The sequence below is a fragment of the Copadichromis virginalis genome, linkage group LG14 (genome assembly GCF_057382275.1).
Source record: "Copadichromis virginalis isolate Kocher_CV1m ecotype Utaka linkage group LG14, C_Virginalis_male_GT1.1, whole genome shotgun sequence".
NCBI lineage: Eukaryota > Metazoa > Chordata > Actinopteri > Cichliformes > Cichlidae > Copadichromis > Copadichromis virginalis.
In genome coordinates, this window is record NC_140631.1 from 39,044,115 (window position 1) to 39,066,710 (window position 22,596).

The 22,596-nt window shown below is 45.6% G+C and overlaps 1 protein-coding gene across 3 annotated transcripts in view; it reads left to right on the forward strand.

Moving 5' to 3' along the window:
- Positions 1 to 22,596, forward strand: part of pak1 (p21 protein (Cdc42/Rac)-activated kinase 1) — a 72,196-nt gene that overhangs the window by 31,940 nt on the left and 17,660 nt on the right. For 2 of the 3 annotated variants that reach the window (XM_085430862.1, XM_085430863.1), the window contains 7 exons: positions 15,126 to 15,344; positions 18,287 to 18,381; positions 19,494 to 19,641; positions 19,797 to 19,834; positions 20,865 to 20,927; positions 21,224 to 21,337; positions 22,152 to 22,386. In XM_085430862.1, coding sequence (XP_085286988.1) covers positions 15,152 to 15,344; positions 18,287 to 18,381; positions 19,494 to 19,641; positions 19,797 to 19,834; positions 20,865 to 20,927; positions 21,224 to 21,337; positions 22,152 to 22,386 — 886 coding nt within the window. In that variant the 5' untranslated portion in view covers positions 15,126 to 15,151. The remainder of the gene's footprint in view (positions 1 to 15,125; positions 15,345 to 18,286; positions 18,382 to 19,493; positions 19,642 to 19,796; positions 19,835 to 20,864; positions 20,928 to 21,223; positions 21,338 to 22,151; positions 22,387 to 22,596) is intronic. The other variant, XM_085430864.1, reaches the window with a different exon arrangement.

Genomic DNA, 22,596 nt, shown 5'->3' on the forward strand with positions numbered 1-22,596 from the left:
CTCTGCTGTTCAGACGTGATTCATAATGCTGAAGTTTTCTGCACAGTTAGAAAAAGTGCTTCTTGCTTGGGACTATTTTCAGTAGCATAATAATCCACTTTTGTTGTTTTAATGCATTTCTCTACCGTCAGAGCAGAATATGTGGGAGTGAGTCTACTGTGTGTCTGTGTGTGTGAATTAACCTGTCACCCGGTTCAATAGTGTGGCTGATTGATGTATTTTAATATAATGGAGCTGTGTAGCACAGACTAATGGCTTTAATACACACAATACTTGTTATTGTAATATGAACAACAGGAAAAGATGGACTCTTTATATGTCTGTATATAAAACACAGAGGCAGCTTCTGGGCTGGCAAAGTGAAGTTTTCTAATGACCAGCAGGGGACGACTCCACTGGTTGGTGACCCATAAGGGGCTCTGTCCATTTTTCAGAAAATCACAGGATTGATTTTAAGTGTGCCGTATTTTCCAAAACACACGGTAATAACGACGGCCCGCTAGCATGCTCTACCAAAAACTGTGCTTTGTTGTGCTAAACCATTTCCACACCACTGAAGTTGCACCATTTTTACAAACCAATTCTGGTTCATCTGTTTCATTCAACGATCCGCTTTCTCCCTTCTCGTTCTCCGTCGCCGCCATGCTTTTTCCGCCATGTGCGTATGAAAACAAAGGCACTGCGCATGCACGTTTTGCCCATATTCTACATGGAAGCACCACGTTTAAATCTGGTTTAGGAGGGGCAGCCAATCCTAAAAAGGTTAGCTTAAAGGCAGTAGGAAGTGAGCTAAAACAGCTTCAGTCAGTCACAGGTTGAGCTGAGGCCCAGTATAAGAAATCAGACAAAAGATATAAGAAGGATTATTTTGCAGTCGTGCAAAACTGCTTCTCAGTCCAATAATAAAAACACAAAATAAAAGACGGAAGCTGCTTTAGATAAAGAAGGAACAGAAGCGTCAGGGTGTGCTGTGCAAACCAGGGACTCTCCTGAGCTGGAAACTTCAAAGACCCAAATTATAATGGGTGTGGTTCAGACGTTTGTGTGGCTGTGTGTGTGTGAACATGAATACAGACTGTGTGGGGTAGACACTGATACATGCACATGTATCCATGCGTCCATGCATGCTGTCAAACCTGTGAAAATATGTTAAAATATACATTTGAAGTCTGGGCCTGGGGGTTCGTCTCATTACCACGACGACATGATTTTGGAGTCAGCTGCAGGCAGACGAGACAGAATTTGATCTCTTTGTGGTGATGTCTCAAACCGGTTCAGACTCTTCACGCTGCTGTTTGTCGGGACTTTTGCAGACGTGTTTTTTCCTTCTTTGTTCTTTATCCAGAAGGCTGCAGTAACGCCTCCATCTGTCTTCTCATCTGTCCCTTTGTCTCTCCTTGTTTAGATTCCTTGTTTATGTCACGCCTCCTCTAATATCTGACACCGAGAGCTTGTCGGGTATGTGCAGTGTTTAGTGTTTGTTGTAACAGCGGGAGCTCCAGGAGCAGCTGGAGGGGGTGCTCCGTGGCCTCCCACTGCCAAGCGCACTGAGCTCTGCTGGGCTACGACTGGGGCGGATCCCCCCTGCTGGGTGTGCAAGTTCAGCTAAATGTTTAATCCATTTCTGCAACATCCTCCGGCATGTAGAAGCTAGCATGCACAATTTATTTACATGCAGAAAAAAGCAGAGCTTGTGCATTCTGGTTCCCATGTTCAGGCAAAAACCTGCCTGACATGAAACGAACATTTGATTCCAAATCCTAAAATGGAATTTTTACCTCTGAGGTAACTCTGCTTACACTAGGCAACCTGTAACTCCAAACCCTTCTGAAACCCTCCGCCAAAGCTTACACCACAACCTGATGTGCACTTTTCTAGAGATGTATGTACACAGGGTGTGTGGTGTTGCTTGTGATGACTGTGATTGATCAGTGTGATTGGAGGCATTTCTGTTTACTTTTTCTTCTGCCTCCATTTTTTCAAATGAAGAGAGAAGAGAGAAAACCACCTGCCTAAAATTGCAGATCAGTATAGGCACAGCATGCACACGTGTAAATGCTGATAATGGTGTCAGGCACGAGGCTGCTGCACAGATTCAACAAAGTCGGAATTAAGTTTAAAGAGCATCCATGCAGGAAGTGAGCAACTTTAGGCAACCACAGGCAGAATGACAGTAGATGAGTAAAGCGTTTCTCGACTATGAGTAAAGGTGATTGAAGTGACTTCCAATGAGAGCAATGGCTATGATGACATCAAGACTGAGGAGACAACATTCACAGCTTCGGTTCCTACTGCAAAGAAAGAAACAGCAGCTACAAAAATGTAAGAGTAGCTTGTTAAAATCAAGCCATGATTGCATCATATGCATCCTCCAGACACGGGGTACACATTTATATGACTGAACATCACAGACAAGTCGTTCACAAGTGGATACATGTAACCCCTCTTTTAAGTGGGTTATCTGCTGTTCAGAAGGTTGTTGGTTTGGTCCTCAGCTCCTCAGATTAATCGCTCCAACAAACATGTACATTTTAATGCTTGCATCAATTTTTGAAAGGTTGTTTCCGATATCTGCTGCACGAGGTGGGGGGGGCATGATCTCACTGCGAGGGACACTGAAGGCGTGGGGGCGGCGTGGATGCTAGCTCCTCATTAAGTCCTCAGGGCAGTGCCAGCGAGGAGCGAATGCTTTTGGTGATCCATGATTTCACATCTACTGCTTGTGTCACTCAGAAACTCTTGAGGTGAAAAACCCACATCATGGTTACCATGGCAGCCAGGGGCGACTGGTTCCTGGCTGTTAGCAACAAATCGATCCTTAAACCTCTGCTTTTGCCTTAAGTGGCCTCCTTTTTTTCACATTTCTTTTCTGACCTCTAGCAACACAAAAAGCCTTTTTCTGATCGTCCCGGACATCGTGATGTTTTCTTTTACTCGTTTCCTATTTTTGTGCCACCACAGTATACACGCAGTAATGAAACTGTGACGTCCACCCAAAATTGGTCTGTGAGAGGAAATAAAACACAAGAAAACACTCAGATCACAGGATGCATCATAAAAACTTTACTACAGGGCGGCGCAATAATTTAGTAATGCAGCCATTCAGTTCCCGTTTCTCATAAATCTTTACCGACAGTGGCGATAAAAAAGATACAAGGAGGGGGGCAAAGTGAAACCTCGGTGATGTGCGGGAAAGAGTCAGAGGGGAGTTATCTGTATGCGTGCTGATACGGCACTTTCAGGAAGCACTGACACTTAATGGCAGCTGTCTCTTGAGGTGTTTGTGGGTATATCTCCATAATGTAAGCTTCCCTGTGTGGACGCACACGTTTTCATCATCTGTTTGTGTTTGTGTGTGTTAGATGACATGATTGACTGCAAATTCCCAGAATAATATTCAGCCGCTGTTTATTTCCTTTATAATCGCTGATCACATCGAGTCGATGAGGTAGACTGTCACCGTTTCTGGTTAGCTGCTGGCAGACTTTACTCAGCTTCAATCTGGGAAACATGAGGTCTTTATGCTGTTAAATATTAACGTCGTCTATTGTAAGGTTACCTACAGATGGAACTGCTGATGCTAGTTGTGCTGAAACAAAATAATAATAAACACCGGGGGTCTTCACGATGCTTCACCACGTTTGTTGTGCTGCTGTTCATGTGTTCGGCCGCTAGTGGGGGGAGGGGCTGTTGGAGGATGAGTGTTAAATGAGCATCAAACCCGACGGTGATTTTTACTGTCAATTAGAATCTGAGTATCACCTTTTTTAACAACCCTACTCGGTACATATGCTACCTGATAAAAACTTTCCTTTGGATTTTCTGATTTTTGTTTTTAAAGGTACCAGAAGTATTAATTCATTAGACACATGTTTTAAAGAGATGGCGATGATGAATGAGTGAGATTCACAGAAGTGATAGCGCTTGCCCCCTGAAGAGGTTTTAACTCATAAACTGTATATAAAAGACTGACATGTCACAGTCACCTCACAGCAAGAAGGTCGTTTTTGAGTTTTTTCTACATGTTTCACCTTCACTTCCTCCGCCGTGTCCGGGTAGCAGGCACTGTGCCTCAAGCCGATCCGTATCGAGGGTATTTTAGATGATTTGATGTCCGATCAGATATCGATTCTCCAGTGTAGTTTCGTTGATGCTGCTCTCAGCTCACACTGCGAACGATTGGCGGTAACAAGCAGCGCGACGAAGAGGAAAAGGAAATGTTTTCACTGAGAAGACAGATAAGAGAGCGAGGAAGTCGTCAGCTGGAGAAATCAATGTGTCGGACATGACAGCTCAGACAGTTTGTGATTCACAGAACAGACACAAGCTGTAATCATCCTCTGAGTGTGTGTGTGTGTGTGTGTGTGTGTTGTAATTCTTGATATCATAAAAGTTGTCTGACAGTGATATTTTCTTATCACTCAGACACGGGTGTGGTTGTGTGTGCAGAGTAAACAAATGCTGTGTGTTGTTTGATTTTGTCGATACTCATTTTATTTCTGTTTTGAAAGTCTTGTTTTTAGATTTTTTTAAAGATATAATAAGAAAGATGGAGTTAGTTCATCTAACTTACACTTGTTCTCCACGCAGAGATCCAGGATTAAACTGCGTCTTTCCTGTAATAAACTCTGGGTTGAATCATCCAGTTGATAATCACGTCGCTGATCTGCTTCACTGAGCTCTGGAAACCGAATTAGAGTGAACGAGCTCGGAGATGAGTGCGTACTTTTTGCAGTTTAGTTGTGTTAAAAAATGCTGGGACAGAAATGGTCTCAGTCACAGAACCACATGCTGCAGAAAAGTCAAATAGTCCCTCCAATCCTCCGTCACTTCGACCCAGAAAGCAGCCGTCACCCCCGCCCAGCTGTTCTGACCTGGGAGGCTTCAACCACCTGTTTCAGAATAAGACGTCAGGATTTCCTGTTCTTCAAAGATCCTCTCCTGGTGAGAGTGATCACGACTGGGCAAATCCAGATTTGTCTGTAGTTTGGGGGCTTTGGTGTGTCACCTCGCTGGGAAGACTCGACATTAAACTGAGTTTTTGTCCCGCAAGGAAAAGTTGGAGTCTGGAAAACCCTCTGAAACCTTGCTCACTCATCCTGTGCTTATTTTTAGAAGATCAATTAGTGTGTGTGTGTGTCTGTGTGCGCCCTGCAGCAGACAGTGTGTGGCTTTGTTTGGTAACAGGTCTGTGCTGAAACTGACAGCACAGTCCGAAATATGAGACGTCTGCTCGTGTGTCTGGGTTTATGTTTCACAGAAAGACCAACAACAAAGACATCACCACACACACACACACACAGCGATTGTTTGTGTGTGTGGCGGCTGTAAACATACACACACTCTTGTGTTTGTGTGGGATAATGCCTGTGTGTGTTCTCACCCAGCAGACACAATAAAGAGTTGTGTGTTTGAAGTTTTCCTGTTGCCTTTCTAAAACATGTGTGTGAGTATCTGTGTTAGTGTGTGTGTTTACTGTATGTCCCACTTCCTCATGTGACTCACCTTGTGACATCACACAATGACATCACCGTCTATAGGAGGCAGGATTGGTCAAAAGGCTCACAGAGCCTCTCAGTCTCTGCTAGACTTTAACCCTCAGTCGATCCAACAGTTTCTCTTCGAGCAGAAAGGTTTTCTCTTTGTTTGTTTGTTTGTTTGTGGATCACCTCTATGCTGTAAACATGTCTGCGTGCCTCTGCTAAGGTAAGAACTGCTTCATGAAGGACAAACCATCAGTTTTAGGATTTAAACATGAAAGTTTTCAATGATTTCAAGACTCAACCTTCATCATCTCTCTGTTGTTATTGTATTCAAAGTCTTATTTTTGTGAATGGCTTATAAAAAAGGCCCATTTGTCCTCTGATAACTATGAAATATAACTTGACCTTGTAAATCTGAACATTTTAGTTGTTGATGTAATCTTTAGGAAACAGTCAGATTTACCCTTTGATGGAAAAAATGTAAAAATGATTTATGTGCATGCTGCGGTGTCGCTCCCAGAGCAGCAGGCGATTAAAACTCAGTGGGAGTTTTTATTGTCGTAACTGTTCGTATGTTTTCTTTTGTGAGTAAAACCTGAACAGTGGGCTGTGACAAAAATTCATTTTGAGGTGATTTGCTTCATTAGTGTCATTCTGATAACACCGAGTGTTTTCATTGATTGTTTTTTGGTCTTTTGCTTTGTGCTGTTCAACACTTTCGCTCAGCCCTCTTCTCACGCGTGAATAACAGTTTATTGCAGTCGTGATGATGCCTACACAGCTGTATAATAGCTTATATAACGCTCATAATATTATCAGATTAGTTTGATTAGGTCCACAGAGTTCATGTGAAAGAGGCCATAGCCTCTGTGCTGTCACACAGCAAATATAAGTCTGGTATCGAAATGTTGCTAAGATGGAGACCTTTCATGTTTAGTTTTCTAAAGTTTAACTTTTCTTCAGTGAATGATCAGAAAACAGATCAAACATCCAGAGTACCAAAGCTTGTTTCTATGAATCTGTGCTTTCATGTTGAAACTATGATGTATCCCATGATATTAAAGTTGGTTATAGAGAAAATAATTTTGAGCGAAAGTGAGATTTTGGCTTTAAATTGTGACCCACCTCTTTTTACTTTGAGAGCCTGAAACTAAAATTTTGCAGTCGCTTAATTAAATACATTAGAAGTTATATGTGTTAAAAAATGCTTGGAGACATAAAGCAAATTAAATGAACTTGTACCATGTTTTTGTGGTGGGTTGTTGTAAATTTGGACATTTTAACACTGGAACCAGCCCTTCGGTGGGCTTCAGAATCAACTTTTGGAGATTTACTTACCTGGATGATTGACAATGCATCAAGACCTGGAAGACGTGGGAATTGACTCACATTTGGAGTGAGCCTCCAGTGGACTTTAGAGGAACTGCAGGTTTTGTCCTGTGAGATACTGTGATGAGGTGCTTTACAAGATTTGGTGTCCTGTGCACAGGAAGCCTGGTTGAAAGCAGGGACAACAATTTAAACTTATTTCCAAACCTTTAAAAAATTGCTAAAAACGACTTGTCTTATAAAACCCTGTCTGAGACACCGTGTTTTAACCCCTCCCCCTTTAAGTCAACATTCTTCCAATGGCTGCCCCTCATAAAAAGATTTCAACAGGAGTTGGGCGGGGCTTAAGTTGGGTGCCGAGTTGACACATATGAAAGCTATATAGTCTCTCTGATGTCATGAAGAGCCAAGAGTAGAAAAAAACTGCCTGAACCGGAGTGTTTAGAGCAGGGATGTCACACTGAACTTACATGGGTTTGACCAGTGAAACTACAGGAACTGCAGGAAAAGTTCCAGTAGCTCCTCACCTGGATTGTCTGTAATCATAAAATATAAAGTTTTGTTCATTCTCAGTAGAGGATAAGCCTTGAAGTGGGGTGTCGTGGTGCAGCTGTTATGAATGAGACATAGTCCAATAACTCCAGCTGTGCTTATCGTGTCTGTTTAAACCTTTATTGCTTTCCATCGGTTGCATTTGTTGTTCAACAGTTCTCTTAGTATCCAACATCATTAACATAAATCACAAACCGTTTGCTCTTTCTGACCAACAACACCTCACGCTAATTACGTCCGTCTACCTTTAATGCTGCACCATTAAAAACACAAAAAGTGACCCCTAGTGGTACACATAAGCTAACAACACGAAATGGCTCCTACAGTGGACCCACTGTAAAACAAAACAGGTATTTCCGTAGTATAGCTGTGCATCACGTAATTACCTTGGTGTAGTGTGAATGACAGTGGGGGGGTTGGGAGTCTTTTTTAGTAGGAATAGCTTTAAAATCTTTGCTGGGACGATTCTGGGCCCCAGGCCTTATGTTTGACACCCTTGGTTTAGAGCATAAATAACTTTTATTTGTCTCACACTTGGTCTTTGTGCCCTACTTCAGTTCTGTCTGTGACAAGGTGTTTTATCTCCTCCCTTGAAATAAATCTGTCCCTGTTTGATACGAGGATCTGTCGCTGCAGCAGCGCATGCAGCAGCGCATGCAGCAGCGCATGTATTAGTGAATTTAAAGGAAAACTATACATGCCCAATGGCGTGTCCAGCGGGGTGGCCTGGGGGGGCACAGGCCACCCCCCCCAACCAGACTGGCCACCCCAGGTGCCACCCCAAAGGCAAAACAATAAAATTCAATCAAATATCAAATGTACGATTATGTTTTCACGGTGAAGCTCAGATATCCGAGTGTAAGTGATTGCAGCATCGGCTTCTGCTCTATGTGCATCACGTTAGCAAAGGTAGGAGAGCCAAGCACGAAAGACGTCACTGCAGGAAACAATTTTTCGGTGAAAGAAAATGAGGACAGAATAAATGTCCCGGTAAGTAATATTAAGTTTGTTGAGTTTAGTAAACTTCGGTGAAATTAGAATACCAAGGAAAAAATAACACTTAAAGAATTATTGCAGCCGTCGAATATTTCTGACAGTATGCTACTGAGGGCAGCTAGCATAAGAGTTATGAGTTATAAGATATAATCTAAGTCGTAACATTGCTGTATGGAGCTGCAGATTTGGTTGCAGGTTAGCATAGCTGGACTGGCCATCGGGCATACCGGGCATATCCCCAGTGACTTATTTTTTATTTTTATTTTGTAATGGCATGAACAATGAGAGGTGGTGGATTGGCCAGATGCAGGTCGATGTGTAAAAATAACTCAGTTGTTTGGTGGTGGCTATGGCGGGGCTTCCACAGAGGCCAGCAGGTGGATGAGGGAAAGGTGAGGCAGGAGGAGAGCCCCGAGGCAGCCGCCAGTCCGAGTGTCAGGTGAACTGAACTTCAGGTAAGAAGTTATGACCTGCAGTCTATCTGGGTCAGATATAAACCAAGTTTAGGTGGAGTTTATTTTTGTTGTGCTGACTTTTTACTGTCAGTTGCAATAACTCATACTGCCCGAGCTAGCATGAAGGAGTTTCTATACAGCTGTTCAGTTGCTATGATGTTACTGATAGTGAACTTTATTTTATTCATAAGGTTAGTTAGTAGAGTTGCCAACGGCTCCTTAAAAATGGAATGGTCCCTCATTCAGAGAAAATATTATGCGTTTGGTATTGAGCTGAGAAGAGACGCAGTTTGTCCCGAACTTCAGCTAGAATGGAAAAAGACAAAGCTGGATTTATTCTGTGTGTTTACGCTGCACAGCTGCCTCTTCTTCTCTCATTCTCTCCCCCTCCCTTTCCTGTTGCTACTTCAATCATGAATCAGAATCAGAATCAGAATACTTTATTGATCCCTGGGGGAAATTATTTTTTGTTACAGTGCTCCATTTTAAACCAACATTAAGACAAGACAGACAATACACTAACTAAGAATAGTACAATATATACATATATATACATACATACATACATAAGTCACTGTTGTTAGAATTTATTTAATATTAATTTCTAGTATCAGCTGATGTTTGCTGGAGCCACAGCTGTAAAGCTGCTGGTCATGATGTCGGTTTGGATATGTGGTGAGAGGGAAACATGAAGATGAAACCAGGAGATGTCCTTACTGGATCATCAGAGCTGAACAGGTGATGAAGAAACAGGTTTAGGTGACATGAATGAGTTGAAGGGAAGTTATGAACTGTTTCTGAGAGACAAATAACACCAGGATCCTTTTTTAGGTAGCTGACAGTGTCAGGGTTCCTGGGTCGTTGACCCAGTGATTTCAGTTTGTTCATGTTCAGTTTGGTTCGCCACATTAATGTTCTCACTTCCTGTTTTTTCCCGTGTCAGCTTGTCTCCCGTGTCATTAGTCAGATTATGTTCAGCCCTGTACTCACCTGTTTCCAATCGTTGTCATCATCCACCTGTGTATTTAAGTTCCTCGGTTTCACCAGTTCTCTGTCGTGTCATTGATGTTAATGATGTATGTCTGATGTCGTCTGTATGTCCAGTCAGTCAGTCAGTCAGTCCTTAGTTCATTCATTCAGTCAGCCAGCCATTTCCTCCCTCTGTACTGTTTGCTCACTCCTTCGGCAATAAACATCCACCTTCACCTACCTGCCTGTGAGTCCAGCGTTTGGGTCCTCCTCCTCTCATCCACGACACTACCCTTGACAGAATGACACGACCCCGCGTTGTGGACCCAGCGGACCCTGAACTTTTCGAGCGGCAGGAGGCAGCGCTCCTTCGCTGGACGGAGGGGCTTCGGGGAAAACAGCGGCTCTTCGCGGAGAGAGAGCACGTCTTCGAGGGGACTCGCCTGGCTCTGGGCGGGCCTCGGAGACGCCACGTTCCCCCACCTGCTGCCTCAGCTGCACCGGAGCATTCGCCGCGGAGAGTGGGCGTCACAGCCCAAGCTTCGGCCGCTCGCTCTCCCGCCGCTTCGCTCCTCGCTCGCCCGCCAGCCTTTTCACTCTCCAGCCTTTCCGCCTCGCCACGGCACGGCGGCTACACCTCCCATCTCTGCTCAGCGGAGGCTACCGCGCCAGAGGCTCAGCCGTTTACCCGGCCCGCTTCCTCTTCCCGGGGAAAGCGGCGCACACGCCGCCATAAAACGGACTCTGTTCAGCAACTCCCGGTGGTGAGCTCCAGTGACTGTTTTCCACACCCCTCATCTGATTATCCACTTAAAACACACAACAGACTCTTTTCTGATTCATGGGGAGTTTCCCTCCTTGAGGATGATGTGGACTGGGAAGATTTTTTCTGCTCTGGCTCCCCAAAGACTGTTCAGTCAAAAACTGTAAATAGTGGTGGCAGAAAGACCAGAATACAACCCGATAGACCTGTCAGTGTCACTCACCCAGTCGTTATTTCCACTCCTATCAGTCAGCCTACACCCACTCCAGTGCCAGCTCCCAGGAGGAGGGCAGCTGCGACCCAGTCTACCTCCACACCCGCTCCTGTTTCTCGGGTGGGGGTGACTGGTGTCCAGCCACCTTCTGTGCCTGTCCCAGCGCCCAGGCTGAGGGCAGCCAGAACCCAGCCTGACCTCCCTGGAGGCTTGGAAGAGCTAACTGGTCCACCTACTACTTCACCCTTTCATCCACCTCCTGATCCAGCTTTTCACGCCCTCGCAGTATCACTGGTTAGACTAGCTGAACTGTCCCCTGCCCAGGCACCAGCCTTACGAGCCCAAGCCGTAATTTTATCTCCGTCACTAGCTCACTCTTTAGCTCAGCCATTAGCCTCACCGGCCTCTGTTTATCCGTCAGTCTCCTTAGTCCAATCGGTTCCCTCACCTGCTGTCCAGTCTCCACCTGTCCTCCAGTCACCCGTAGCTCAGTCTCCACCTGTCCTCCAGTCACCTGTAGTCCAGTCTCCACCTGTCCTCCAGTCACCTGTGGTCCAGTCTCCACCTGTCCTCCACTCTTCTGTAGTCCAGTCTGCCGCCCAGTGCCCTGTAGTCCAGTCGCCTCCTGTTTCCCAGTCACCTGTCCACCATCCCGTCCAGTTCCCGGACCTGCAGCCACAGCACCCAGAGCCAGCTGTGAGCCTTCCTGCTCCTCAGCCAGGGGTTTCCGCACCCGCTGGCCCGGCCGCTCCTCAGCCAGGGGCCTCCGCGCCTACTGGCCCTGCCTGTCTCCGGCCAGAGGCCTCCGCGCCTGCATCGCCCGGCCCGGCCTCTGCCTCAGCTGCACCCACGCCCGGCCCGGCCTCTGCCTCAGCTGCACCCACGCCCGGCCCGGCCTCAGCTGCACCCACGCCCGGCCCGGCCTCAGCTGCACCCACGCCCGGCCCGGCCTCAGCCTCAGCCTCAGAGCCTTCGTCTGCTGCAGCCTCAGAGCCTTCGTCTGCGGCAGCCTCAGAGCCTTCGTCTGCGGCAGCCTCAGAGCCTTCGTCTGCTGCAGCCTCAGAGCCTTCGTCTGCTGCAGCCTCAGAGCCTTCGTCTGCGGCAGCCTCAGAGCCTTCGTCTGCGGCAGCCTCAGAGCCTTCGTCTGCGGCAGCCTCAGAGCCTTCGTCTGCTGCAGCCTCAGAGCCTTCGTCTGCTGCAGCCTCAGAGCCTTCAGCCTCAGAGCCTTCAGCCTCAGAGCCTTCAGCCTCGCCTGGCCCAGCCTCGTTTGGGTCTGGAGCTAAACGGCCATTTTCTAGACCGCTGGCTGAGCCACTGGCCGGGCGCCATCGCCTTCCGCGCGGCCGGCCCCCGGGCCGCCTTCGCCTGAGTGGCCGCCGTCGCCTTCCGCGCGGCCGGCCCCCGGACCGCCTTCGCCTGAGTGGCCGCCGTCGCCTTCCGCGCGGCCGGCCCCCGGACCGCCTTCGCCTGAGTGGCCGCCGTCGCCTTCCGCACGGCCGGCCCCCCGAACTGTGTCCACGTCACCGCCGTTGCCTTCCGCGCGGTCGGCCCCCGGACCAGTGCTGTCGCCGTTGCCGTCCGCACGGTCAGCCCCCTGAACTGTCTCGTCTCGGCCACGGGCCGCGTGGACGCCCACCTGCACTGTCTCGTCTCGGCCACGGGGGCGCCCACCTGAACTGTCTTGGTGTGGACTCCGTCCCTCCGTCCTGGGCCCCCTCCGCCCACCCTGTTCTGGTTTTTTTTTCTTTCTCTTTTGGCCGTCGGGTGCCGGCCTTTGGAGGGGGGGGGTACTGTCAGGGTTCCTGGGTCGTTGACCCAGTGATTTCAGTTTGTTCATGTTCAGTTTGGTTCGCCACATTAATGTTCTCACTTCCTGTTTTTTCCCGTGTCAGCTTGTCTCCCGTGTCATTAGTCAGATTATGTTCAGCCCTGTACTCACCTGTTTCCAATCGTTGTCATCATCCACCTGTGTATTTAAGTTCCTCGGTTTCACCAGTTCTCTGTCGTGTCATTGATGTTAATGATGTATGTCTGATGTCGTCTGTATGTCCAGTCAGTCAGTCAGTCAGTCCTTAGTTCATTCATTCAGTCAGCCAGCCATTTCCTCCCTCTGTACTGTTTGCTCACTCCTTCGGCAATAAACATCCACCTTCACCTACCTGCCTGTGAGTCCAGCGTTTGGGTCCTCCTCCTCTCATCCACGACACTACCCTTGACAGACAGCTGGTAACTGTGCAGGGGCGGGTCTAGCAAAGTTATGCCAGGGGGCCAGGTAGGGAATTAACAGGGAAAGGTGGGGCACAAAAAAATACTTTTCTTTCTTATTCTCATTTAAAATATCTAGCTTTTATTAAATAATTATCTAAATCTTACAACCAAAGTTTTTATCTGATGTAAAATGTATAGAAATCATACATATACCAACAAGACTGTGTACATCACTGTCACAACAGCATTTGTTTTCATTCAAAGGCTTTATGGTTTTACTACCTGGTGGGCCGGTCTGTAGTCAAAATGCCCGATTTTCTGTCCCAGTCCAGCCCTGCAGGTTAATACTGGCAGTGTCACCATGCCAGCTGACTGGATTTCATCGTCAGCCAGTGTTGTTCTTTATCAATATTACCAAAGTTTACCATAAGGCAGCATAGAAAGTATTTACTTGCTTTCAGGTTTTATTCAAATGTTAGTCTTTTCAGTTGTTTCCCCACTTTTTTCCTGTTTCAAAATCAAACACCAGTTTGTGAGAAGATTATCTTCTTTTTTAACAGGCAGATAAAGTTTTACATTGGAATTGGCTAATTTGTCAATTGTTTGTTACAAATGTTCGTATTTTAATATTCAAAAATGTTTTTGCCCAAAACATATGTGTACTATATGTGAGTAAAAATACTATGCAAATATTGATGTCCTTGAATGCTGAGTAAACACTGACAAAACACTGATTGTATCTCTTGTACTTTATCAACGCAGTATCTAAAAACTTTGCACTGTAGTGGTTAAAATCTCATTCTAATAAGAGTTAAAAGCTCATTCGGTTATTAGGTTTATAGGATTATTTTTAAACATTATCTGCCAATTACATCTGCCACCCTTCTCCAAATCTGTGCCCCTACCTGGCCCCCCCAACAAAAATTTTCTAGACACGCCACTGTACATGCCAGTAAAAAATCTACCGCCTGCACGAATATCAGGGAAGTAGTGTTTAAAGTGCAGCATCTGGTCAGAGAAGTTGCTGCACCCAAACCTGCAGCACCGGGTGAGATTAGGGTCGGATCAATTTCCCACCACAAACAAACCGCTGGAGAGTTTGTTTGACTTGGACTGGGACTGCTTCCTCTCGCTGTGGCTGTGATAATCCACACCTGGGATCGATTGCCCGAAGAAAGTGTACAAAGGGGGAGAAGAAAAGATCTACAGATTTGAAACATTCAATTTTCTCTCTGTGTTTGCGGCAGTGCTGCTAAACTACTGAAACAGCCTTTTAAACACGCTTTGATTTCACCTTAGCTACACCAAAACTGAGGGAGATACAGACACACAGCAGTTTGTTTGTTCTTGTTACTGTGGGTTATTTCTATTTATAGTATGAATCGTGGTTCATTCTGAGTTTTTCTGACCTAAATAGACTGGCCTCGTGGGTTCCTGTGCCCAGTGGAGCATTTAGCCGAGCAGGTTGTGTTGTAGTCTGTGCGTGTGATTTTGTGTATTTTTGTATGAGGGCGTTGTGGTAAAACTTGTCATTAAAATGTCCGTCTTCTCCGCTCAGCTGTGTGGGCGCCTCCTCCAGGTTGTACGTACAGAACGAAATGTGTGTGTACGTGCGAGCGTGTGTGTGTGTGTGTGTGTGTACGTGCGAGTGTGTGTGTGTGTTATCTTTTTACCAAGACTGCATTTAAGTCTGAGTCAGCACACGCGGTGTTTTAGTCATCTTCCGACCAACCTCGCTCAGTGAGCAAATAGACCTAAAGTTTTCTTTTTTATTCGTACTGATTTTTCACCCATTTTTGTTGTTTTTTATGATCAATGATCTGCTATGCTTAAAGCTGATGAAGCTAACAATGTGGTGGAAACATTTAATCTCAGTGTTCGTGGTTCTTTGTTTTCTCTTTATGAGAAACCACAAAACGTCTTGTAAAGAGTTTCAATTTACTGGGAAACGCGACAGCGTGCGCTGAGCTGTAGAGACGGGAGATGCAGTGATATGAGATTTTGTTATTTTGACAGAAAATAAAAACAGCATAATTAGTAAGCAGCTGATATTGTTTTTGTTTGTGTCAGATCAATATTGAAGAGCTGACAGATTTAAAACAAGTCCGTCTGTAAGAAGAGTTTGTGTTTCTGACTTTGGCCTCTCTGGTGCACAGGAACGTCGGCTGCAGCCTATCTGAAGATGTCTGATAATGGGGAGGTCGAGGACAAGCCCCCAGCTCCGCCCATGAGGAACACCAGCACCATGATTGGCTCCTGCAACAAGGACCCCGTCCCCCTCAACCATGGCTCCAAGCCCCTCCCTCCAAACCCGGAGGACAAGAAGAAGAAAGACCGCTCCATTCGATTCATCCTGACAGGAGGAGGCGATAAAAGTGAGTCGTGATGCCGCAGGGTGCATGTGTGCAAACTAAATAAACATGTACTGATATTAACAACAAATTAAACCCATAAGCTAACATATTCATCCCTGAAATAGAAGCTAGGGGTCATAAATATCTGTGAGAATCCATCAGACACTGAGACCTTTCTCTTGATCCACAGCTGATACTGAGTAACAGCTCATCAGCTTTAATCCTGTAAAATCCTTAAAGAAGTTGACCTTTGACCCCCAACAGGTGCTGGAGTTAAAATGTAAAGGATCAGCTAACTCCATAATGTGTAATTTGTCAAATGTAGACGAAGCAAATAAAACAAGTTTGAAACAAAATAGAAGTCCAATGAACAGACACCACAGAGCTGAGCAGCATCAGCTTGTTGCTTTCTTAAAATTACAGATAACGTGTTGCAGTAATGTGAAGAAGAACATTGTCACATGACTCTATGCAGTCAGGTGAAAAACTAAGCACATCCTGCTTCCATTAGAGGGTAAATAGCAGCCAGGTGCTACTAATAAAATGCACCTGAATAACTGATCATCAGCACGTTTGAGGACCTCTATAAAAGCATTCAGCTGTGTAAACACAACAACACAGTGTTCTCAGGAGTGGACACCCCACCCAAGTCCCCCCAAAATCAGACCCTACTGACAGAAGGTTCAGTTTTATTTATGTAGCGCCAACAGTTGCCTCAAGGTGCTTTATGATGTAAGGTAAAGACCCTACAATGATGCAAAGAAAACCCTAATAAACATATGACCGCCTACGAGTAAGCGCTTTGGCGACAGTGGGAAGAAAAAACTTCCATTTAACAGGAAGAAACCTCCAGCACAGGGGTAGGGAACTCGGATGATCTGATATCGTCGCGTTGGTGTTGTTCCCAGATCATCATGAAAATGTTGTTCCAGGTTCAACATTGCAAGTGACCAATCACATTGTTGTGGCGTTATTCTTTTGCGTGCCAAGCCATTCGTGCATTTATGAAATTCCAATGTTGCAAGGACAATATCAGTTCTGCTTACCGTTTATTAAAGGGTTACGGTTAGGGTTAGGATCAGGGTCCGTTGATCGGCGGACAGAGGCGGTTTCTCGCAGCTTAAGTACAGTTTTTTGTTTTACGGCGGTTTTTCCCGAAGTCGCAAAAGTATGACGTCACAACATTCTGATTGGTCACTTGCAATGTTGATCCTGGAACAACATTTAGTATGATGATCTGGGAACAACACCAACACGACGATATCAGATCGTGCAGGGAACTCCAGGCCTCGAGTGCCAGTGTCCTGCAGGTTTTAGATGTGTCCTTGATCCATCACAGCTGATTCAAATGCTAAATTAGCTCCTCAACATGTATGAAGTTCTCCAGAGGCCTGGTAATGAACTAATCATTTGATTTAGGTGTGGTGACCCAGGGTGAGATCTAAAATCTGCAGGACACCTGCTCTCGAGGACTAACGTTCCCTACCCCTGCTCCAGCAGAACCAGGCTCAGAAAAGGGGCGGTCATCTGCCGCAACCGGGCCTGGCTAGCGACGGGTTTTTCAAGACAAAGCCGGGTCTCCTTTTCAGTGATCGTGGCCTCCAAAGCTGCAAACAGGCTACAGTTATTACACTTATCGTTACTACTAAAGGAAACCAAACATCTCACTCACAAAGCAGGAAAGTGCAGGAGGGAGAGGTGAAGGAGCCATGCTGCTAGCAAGTCAGCTACGAGCTAAGCTAAGCTAAGCTAGTGAATCCTTAAAGATGGAGTGAGCGAATACTGTGAAAATAACTAGTGGGTGAAGCCTCAGCCCTCAGAGAAACTGCAGAAACTCCAAGAGCTCCACCTCAGACTCTACAGGTCTCAGTTAGCATGTTAAAGGTTAAAATTCATGACAGTACAATTAGAAAAACGGGTAGAGTAATGTTTGGAAGAGAAAGCCTCTTCTCTCTAATAAGAACACGGCGGCATGGCATGCAAAGTTACATCTACTCAAACTAAAAGACTTGGAACAGGGACTAAAGTGGAGATTTGAATGCACAGCTACACATTTCTGAGAAAACCACTGCAGTGATGGGGGATGATGATTTGGGCGGTCACCGAGTCGACCGTGAGCTCCCCTGTATAACAAAATATTCCAGAGTCAAATATGAGGCCATGAGTTAAAGTTTGGCAAATGTTCAATCGTGCAACAGAACATTGATCCCAACGACAGCAGCAAATCTACAACAGGCGGTAAAAACTGGATCAAAACATTTATTTTTTTAAAGATTATCAGACGGAGTTGGTTGATTGTTACTCTTCTGCTGCTGGTTCATCTTTGGAGGAAAACTGTTTTTGTTGATGTGTTTCACGTGCACACACTTGGACACAGATTACCCATGATGCTTTGCAGGAAGCTGGTGGTCCTGCGTCAGTGTGAGTCCATCCACAGGAATCTGCTGCGTGTGATTCTCACTGGAGTTATGATTCCCCAGAAGATCTTCACGCTCTTTCCAACATGCGGCGTCTCATGTGTTGGCTCGTTTTCTGAAACACTCTGTTTCTGTACTTTTCTCTCCGTCTCCTCCTGATTTTCTCTCCCGTGTTTTGCATGAACTTTTGTCCCACTGTTTCTTTCTTTTCAGTGATCCTCTCTGGATTTAAGATCTTTTCAGGAATTTTAATGAACCTGAATCTCTTTGTTCCCATCATGAAGGGCTGCATTTAGGATTTTCTGTTAGAGCCGGGATCATTATCGAAATGGTGCAACCAGCATCTCAGATACTCCTCTGCAACCTTTCAACGCCAAGTTAGAACTTGTTTTTGGGTCTGCTGCTCTTTAGTGTCTATTTATTCTAAACGGAAATAAATCCTGGGATAATCCAGAGTCCTTAAGGTGGAAAACTGTTCTGTGTTTTATTACAACACTTTAAAAAAAATCAATCAGTGTGTTTGTTTTTTGTTCCTTTGTCATTCAGCCTATAAGAGGAAGGAGCGCCCAGAGATCTCTCTGCCGTCAGACTTCGAACACACCATCCATGTCGGCTTTGATGCTGTTACCGGGGAGTTCACTGTAAGTGTGTGTGTGTTTGTGTGTGTGTCTGTGTCTCCTCTCCTGTGTATACAAAGAAAATTATCAGATTCAACCACAGTGTGTTTTGTGGTATTTGGTATTTATTTCTGTTTACAGACTTTAATTGAACCCATGCTCATTGTGTGTGTGTGTGTGTGTGTGTGTGTGTGAAACAGCTCCTAACAGACACAAATGCTTGGCAAATGAACCTTTTTAAATAATCACTTTAGACAAAGACGCCTTGTTTCACTGACTCACTCGGTCCGCCTGACCAACTTCTTTTAGCTGGGAGTTAACTGTGTGTGTCTGTGTGTGTGTGGTTTCCAGGTTTCCACACATCTACATGCAGATGAACATTCCTGCTCAAATTGATGTAATCTAAATATAATTTAGACAGTAAATACACGAATGAATGGATGGGTGGGTGGATATGAGACATGATGGAACAGGAAGTGGAAGAGTGTGTGCAATGGATTGATTCTGACAAATGAGTAGAGAAAGAGACAGAAAACACGGAGATGAGACCCAGATCTGTGGCTGAAGTAAAAATATGATAAGACTTCCTTGCTAGGATTCGAAGAAGTGTGTGTGTGTGTGTGTGTGTGTGTGTGTGTGTGTGTGTGTGTGTGTGTGTGCGACTGTATGTAAAAGCAGGACGTCACTCGATGGTTTCTACTTCACATTTTGAAGCCTCAGCTTTGGTATACTGGCTGCGATACGTTATCAGCTAATGCTAAGTTTAGCTTAAGCTGCATTCATATCCACAACGCTGCTGTAAAATTGCTGAATGACCTTGAATCTTTCAGCCTGTTTAGGGAACACTCTCGTGCAGTGGGCCGTGTTTTTCACATTAGTTGGTGTTTCACAGAGATACAAACTTATAATGGCAGCAGATGTTCTGTGAGCAGCAAATCCAGTTTAATGCTAAAACTCTGAGAATAACAAGGGTTTCAGTATTTCACTGTTAGCGTCATTTTTCATACACAGAGTTTGCTCTTTGCTGTGTTATTTGTGTTGTTAATGTTGCCATTAACAAAGGTAAACTACAATAATACAGTTCACATAGAAATAAATGAATAAAATATTGATATTTTTTATCTGTGTGTGTGCAGGGGATGCCGGAGCAGTGGGCTCGGCTTCTGCAGACATCCAACATCACCAAGCTGGAGCAGAAGAAGAACCCTCAGGCCGTCCTCGATGTTTTAAAGTTCTACGACTCGAAAGAAACGACCAACAGCCAGAAGTACATGAGCTTCACTGGTAAGACCCACCCCCCCGCTGTGCTCCCATCGCCTACGTGCATTCACAATAACGTTCAGTTCACATTAAACAAAGTTCAAACAATGAGCCTCAGAGCCTAAAAGCTCAATCTGCTCTGAACACTCAACTTTGTGTTTGTGTTGTGTTTCCTTCAGATAAAACTGCTGACGCCTTCAGCTCCTCCACCACAACGGTGAGACCTCTTCAGTCACAGCGTTATTCTCTCACACAGCCACATACAGGCAGCACTGTGAGGAAGGCTTCCTCTCATTATTAGCTGCGTCTGCATGTTTTCCATCAGTTTAGCTGTTACCTAAGCCAACAGGTCATTTTCTGAAACTGCCTTTTACACCCTGCTATTTAAAATGAATTCAAAAATTGATTCTACTTCACTCATTTTTACACTTTACACAGTTTCATGTTGGATTTTATTCATATTTTATTTAGCTGTGTTTGAGCCGGCTGTGGGAGAGTTGAAGATGTTAACTGGGAGGTTCATGATTAAAATTAGGACAAAATTAGCGAGGCTGAGCTGGTTTGGGTGTGTACAGAGGGTTAAACTGGGATAAACTGGACAAAGGATGACGAGGATGGAGCTGCCAGGCAGGAGGAAACGAGGAAGAGGTTTGTGGATGTAGTGAAGGAGGTTGGTGTGATAGAGGAGGATGCAGGACCAGGCAGATGAGCCGCTGTGGCGCCCCCTACAGGAAGCAGGCAAATGTATTTTTCAGTTATTTTTCTTGTATATATTCCGGTTTTTACATATTTTATTTAGATTTTTGTTTAGAAAGTTATTGATTTCATCTTATTTAACTAAGTGCTTTTCTTTTGAGCAGTTTTTGATTGTAATATATTTTACTGAGCTAGTCTACTTTACTTTTTTCTTGTTAGATAATAGTATAAACGAATAAATGCTTTTTTCTGAGCATCTTATGGCACAGGTGTCCTTCCTGGTTTCAAATACAGAGCCAGCGTTATTGCTGGACGACAGACTCGAGCTTTAAGCTGAGAAATTCTTGTTGAATGAATGAGGATGTTTTGTTTTTGTCGCAGTGTGTGTGTGTTTTCTGAAAGACACATTTAAACCCAAATGTAAAGGTGAGAATAAGAGACAGAGGGAGGAGGATGATGGCACTCCTCTTCCTCCCGCTCTCTCTCTCTCCCTCTCTCTGCATTGTGAATCAGCATCTTTTCCTCCTTTCACCGTTTCCCTGTCTCTGCAGCTTGGCCACCAGCCGAGCGTCAGACTATCAGCGAGAGACAGAGAGGAAGAGAGGGATAGAAAGGTAGGATGTGTGGCATGTAGTGGCATCAGAAGCCAGATGTGACCTGAGCTTTCAGACAGCAGTGATGATGAGAGGAGGGAAAACAGGGTGGAAAGACAGAGCGGGAGGCTGAAATCAGAGAAGAAGGAGGAGAGCTAAAGACGGGCCGGAGGACTCCTCTGTATGATGAGACAGTGAAGCAGTAGAGGAAGTGGCAGGAAATTCAGGAAGCGATGATGGGTCTGGTATCGTTTGTGGCTCATGTGACCATGATGTCACTGAGGCTCCGCCCTCTCTCTCCCTGTGACATCACGCAGAGCTCCAAGGCCGTGTCCGAGACACCCGCCATAGCAACCGTATCTGAGGATGAGGACGAAGACGAGGCCGAGCCCCCGCCGGTGATCGCCCCCCGACCGGAGCACACCAAATCAGTAAGAACACAAACGCTGTCGCCTTTCTGCCACTGCACATACGAGCTTAACACACACACACGTCAGGTATTCATATCTTATGGGGACATCTCATTGACATAATGTTTTCTCTAGCTGCTTACCACAACCCTAATCATCAAAAACGAATGTTAAACCCTAACCCTTACCCTAAACCTAACCATAACCCAATTGTAACCCTGACACTAAAACCACATTTTGAGTCTCAAAAATGCCTTCAAACCCATGGGGACCTGGATTTTGTTGGTCCACACAACTATAGTAAACTTCCAATTTTTGGCATCAAAGACAATGACAGATTTTTACTGTCACTGTTGTTGTCAGGCAACATTGTTTCATCTCATCCTACACACACACACACACACACACACACACACACACACACATTGTTGCTTCTCACTCAGACAGTTTGCGGTTGAGAGGCTGTTTCCACGGCGCCACTGCAGTTTCCTCGGTGATGAGTCTCATGCACCTGACTCTCACCATCTCTCTCTCTCTCTCTCTCTCTCTCACACACACTCACACTCACACACACACACACACACACACACACACACACTGCTGTGTTGTGTGTTTGCCTCAGTTAAAATCATTACTTTTACTTTAGATTCACTCTCCAGTGTTTTTATGGCTTACAGACAATCAGCCTTTATTTAAACTGTGTCTCACTGATGTCCACGTCTCTGTTCCAGAGGCCTGTGGACAAAAAGAGCTCTTTTAATGTCTTTCAGCTTCGTCTTTAAACGTCTATTTGGCACCACAGATAAAAACAGGAGTGACTTTTTTCATCTTTCAGATTTACACTCGCTCAGTGATCGAGCCCCTCCCTCCTCCTCCCACGAAAGATGCTGCGACCTCACCCATCTCTCCACCGACCGCCGCGGCCGCCGCCGTCACCCCCGCCCAACCTGCAGAAGCAGCTCCCAGCAGCCCTCCCAGTGCTAGCCCCGCCCCTGGTCCTTCCTTGCCCCACCCACAGGACAAAGCCAGGAAGAAGAAGATGTCTGACGAGGAGATCCTGGAGAAGCTACGTAAGGCTCATTCAGACACTCGGAGCACGCTAACACGACAAATCTGACCCCGGTAACGGTTACTGTGCTGAGGTGGAGATTCAGCCCTGACTGACGGAGCTGTGCTGAGATTTGGGCAACAGCTGTAACTCCACACAGTAATGGCTGTGAGGGCTCATGGCTCACACCTGCTAGCAAAGTTATTTTTATTGATTATTTTTAGATTTGAAT